Source organism: Amphibalanus amphitrite, unplaced genomic scaffold, assembly GCF_019059575.1.
Source record: "Amphibalanus amphitrite isolate SeventyFive unplaced genomic scaffold, NRLGWU_Aamphi_draft 000951F_arrow, whole genome shotgun sequence".
Taxonomy (NCBI): Eukaryota; Metazoa; Arthropoda; class Thecostraca; order Balanomorpha; family Balanidae; genus Amphibalanus; species Amphibalanus amphitrite.
This window is the reverse complement of record NW_024882445.1, coordinates 76,379-80,584: the sequence shown is the minus strand read 5'-3', so window position 1 is coordinate 80,584 and position 4,206 is coordinate 76,379. Positions and strand designations below refer to the sequence as shown.

At 47.6% G+C, this 4,206-nt stretch overlaps 1 protein-coding gene across 1 annotated transcript; it reads left to right on the top strand.

Annotated features, from left to right (window-relative positions):
• Positions 1 to 516: 516 nt before the first annotated feature.
• On the top strand, positions 517 to 1,425 carry LOC122368487. The gene has a single exon (XM_043342451.1). It carries the CDS (start codon positions 517 to 519, stop codon positions 1,423 to 1,425), a length of 909 nt encoding a protein of 302 aa, XP_043198386.1.
• Positions 1,426 to 4,206: the final 2,781 nt, after the last annotated feature.

The window sequence follows — 4,206 nt, the reverse complement described above, 5'->3', positions numbered from 1 at the left end:
TTCCGACAATTGTTTACAAGAAGCACACCGGTAGATAATTTGTTTACAAAATCGTCTCCATGACAACACGGCTTGCGCCTATTTGACTTCAGGCGCCAAGTTCAGTGCAATTAGTTTTCTTGAGGCTCGGCGGTCGCTGGATTGCGGCCGCAGAGATCGCAGCGGCCGCAGCAAGATGACGTCATACATTCGTCATACTACATGAGCCCCGCCCCTTTTTGTGACGTAACAACCCGGCTGGCCGCAGCGACCGCAGCGGCCGCAGCTTCCGCCGAGGTTTATGAACAGGGCCCTGTATTTTCTGATGAAGCCATGAATACACATGGTGAAACGTAAAGTTGCTTTAATTTCTATTTAAATGGCCAATTGCTGATCTACTATATATATATAATATATATATATATATATATATATATATATATATATATATATATATATATATATATATATATATATATATATATATATATATATATATATTAGTGTAAGCTGGAAGCAGATTATTCTTAGTGGGCCATGGGCTCGCCGCTCGGCGTGCTATTCGCCCAGGCGTTCATGTCGGCAGTTGAGAACGAAGTCCTCAGTGAAAGCCGTGTAAAACCAAACCTGTACTGCCGATATGTCGATGATATCCTGGTGGAAGTCAGTGACATGTCATCACTGCAGCGACTGAAGGCACGACTGGAGGAGGTCTCCGGCCTCAGCTTCACTGTTGAGGAGAGTGTAGCCAATAAGATCAGCTTCCTTGATGTGTCCATCGATGCTGCGAGTGGCAACTTCACCACCAGTGTCTACCGCAAGCCGACGGACAACGAGAGATGCCTGAACGGTGGAAGCGAGTGCCCTCAGCGCTACAAGGACGGCGTGGTGAGGGCGTATGTCCACCGAGCCCTCAGGCACTGTTCCAGCTGGCCACTGGTCCACCAAGAGCTGCAGCGGATAAAGCAGGTCCTGGTCAATAATGACTATGACTTGACCACCATCGACCAACAAATACAATCTATCGTCAACAACCACATCAACAAAGGATCACAGACAACATCAAATGAGGGCAACGTCATCAGCCTCTACTACAAGAGCCAGATGACCAGCGGCTATCGAGCAGAAGAGTCGGCGCTCAAGAACATCATACGGCGCAACTGCAAGCCCGTTCATCCAGAAGACCGCATCAAAATCTCCATCTACTATCAGAGTCCCACAACGACATCACTCATCATGAAGAACAACATGGCCAATGACAAGTCACCCCTAAAACAGAGCAACCTGGTATACCACTTCAAATGCAACAAAGGAGACTGTGCGCTCCTCCCTTCAAGTGGCTATATCGGCCTCACCACCACGACTCTGTCCCGGCGCCTAACTATGCACCTTCAGAGCGGAGGACCGTGCAGCAACACACCCAGACTGAACACCAAACCCTACTGACCAGACGGGAAATCGTGGACAACACCTCCATTCTGGCGAGAGCATCGGACTGGCGACGACTGGCGGCTCTCGAGGCCATCATGATCAGGGAAAAGGACCCAGCCATCAATCGGCAGATAAACGCCCGAGGAACCCTGCAGTTGTATGAGGGTCGGCGCCTGACCTAGGTCACGTGTCGCCCACTAGAAAGCTGCGCTTACCTGGATGGATGGATGCAATTCGTTAATGTTGATGTAACTCGTTTAATTCATTTTCTATAAGCATATCAAGTTTCTTCAGAAATGTCTTTTGCAATTTATCACGAGCGACTATCTCGCGGTGGATTAATTCAAACGAACTGATTTGACCGAAATGTGTGACATGATCTTTGTTCTTGAAAATGTATAGGGAATATACGAAACGCGTCGAACTATAAGGTCAATTTAATGGAAATAATACTTTTGTTAACCATTATGAGCTTGGGTAATATCCTTTTTGAACATGTTGAAAGCAATAAGAAAGCTATAAGAGCACTAGAGTCCATAAACCGTAAGCTTATAAACGGAAAAGCTGCGTTATCACTTAATGAGCATTGCCATATATATATATATATATATATATATATATATATATATATATATATATATATATATATATATATATATATATATATATATATATATATTAGGGTGGTCCTTATTTTCGAAAACCGTATTTGGATACCTTGCGCCCCTTCAATCGGTGCCGTTTAACAAAAAAACATGTGCGTCAAAATTTCAGATCCCTACTTCATTATTTACTGGTAGCTCAACGCTCGTTCGTTCGTCAATGTTCGCTCAATGTCCGTTTCGTCGATCAACGTTCGTTCCCTCTTCCTCAGGTGTAACGATTCATTGTCTGCGTCGCAAACTTCTGGGTACATGGTGTCCCCCAGTTATGAACTCCTTGGCTCCAAGTTCCCAGTAGCGGCGGAACACCTTCAATTAGGGGGGGGGGGCACTGCCGACTTTTGGTCCCATTTTTTCCATGCAACGCCCATAGGGCTATACTAAAATGGTAAAATTAAGGGGGGCACGGTGCTCCGGTGCCCCCCCCCCGTTCCACTGCCTATGCAAGCTCCCATCCCGCGGCCAATCTCTCGCCTACTTCCTCCACCGCCACCAAATCCTCTAGGAAACGGTCCGGGAAGCGGCCAACCGGACGTTAGAGAAGGTACTATAGTAGAGGAGTTCTGGGCCAGGGCCAGGAATCCCACCCAGCACAAAGGGAGAGCGGTCAAGAAGGTGGAAACTCTCTTCGACGAGTGGAAACGCCTGAAAAAGAACAAGAACAGGACTTCCGCCACCCAAACAAGCAACGAGGACGCATTCAAGAAACAACTGGAAAATATCTTTGATATCGCCCACGGTGACGCAATGTCCTTGATACCTAACCATCCCGGAAGATCGCGCCTTCCTTCTCGCCCAACGTGAGCCAGGGAGACGGGATAGAATGACAGAGGCAGACATGGCGCTCCATTCCCAAGAAAAGAGGAAGAGGAGGAGGGATGACGCCGAAGAGAGGAGGAGGAGCAAGGCGTCGCGTCGGAGGAGGCGCGGGCGGCAGCTGACCAAGTGGAGCTGGAAAGCATAACCTCGAGTAGCTCCGAATCGTCACCACTTCGCGGAGCCGTGAGACCTGGCCCCAGCATGGGTACAGCCACTCTGTCATCCCGAAAGCGTGGTCGAACCACGGCCATCACGCCGCAACTTTCCGCTAACGTCTAACGTCTAACGTGTGTGTGTGTGGGGGGGGGGGGTCGGTTAGACCCCTCTGCCTTTTGGCTCCAGATCGCGCTAGAGCTTTGCGAGAAAAAAAAACGAGCGTGTTGCCCGTGACGAGAGGAAACCGATGATATCCAATTTAAGGTCCTAGGTCATTGGTTGACCTTCCAGGTCAGGTCAATGACCCAGTGGTCAGAAAAATCGGGACCTGCAAGAGCTTCGTACAGTGAAGCTGTATTGTTTTTGGGGGTGCTGATCACGAATTTCATGCTAGTTTTGATCACATATGATGTCTTCGTGCATTTAGACCAGGTCGGGTCAGGTCAGGTCAGGTCAGCCATTAGGCGTCCTGCCGGCTACCCATAGTAGGTCTCAACTACCACTGGTGGCGTCGTAACACATAACAAAGGCACCAAAACTACTTCGTAAATGTTCAAATGGATGCTAAATTCGAAATCAGCCCGAAAAACTGCCCTAGAAACATGTATGTACCTATACCTCGGAAAAGTGACACGAGGTCATCATAGGTCAATGACCTGACCTGACCTGACCTTCAGGTGACCTTGACACCCACCGTAATGCATGGGGCGAACATCATTTCACATGTTTGGACGTTTATAATCGCAAAAATATTAGAAACACGCGGATAATGAGAGCTGACATACGCTGAATCGCGACTCCGGCCAAACATGGTCTCGAGAAATAGGTCACAGGTCAAAGGTCGTTTGGGTCAGGGTCATGAAATTTTCAGAGTATGTATAAAATTGATCATCTCGAGGATACTGAACGTTTCGTCGCGATCGGCCGCTTTTTACGTGAGTTATTCGCGAAAACTCATGGGGGTCCATCCCACCCCTACACAATACACATACGAGGGTTAATATGCATTGAGCCACCAAAAAGCATCCGCCGATTTCGCTCTTTTTGCTCTTTTGCCACGTTTCTAGACGAATGGCATCATTTGAGGGGGCGCAAGCGCGAAAAAATACAAATAAAAATTTTGTACGGAAATAAGGACCACCCTAATATATATATATAT

Coding starts and splice junctions, on each gene's coding strand:
- LOC122368487 (XM_043342451.1), top strand. CDS start 517: ATGGGCTCGCCGCTCGGCGTGCTATTCGCCCAGGCGTTCATGTCGGCA.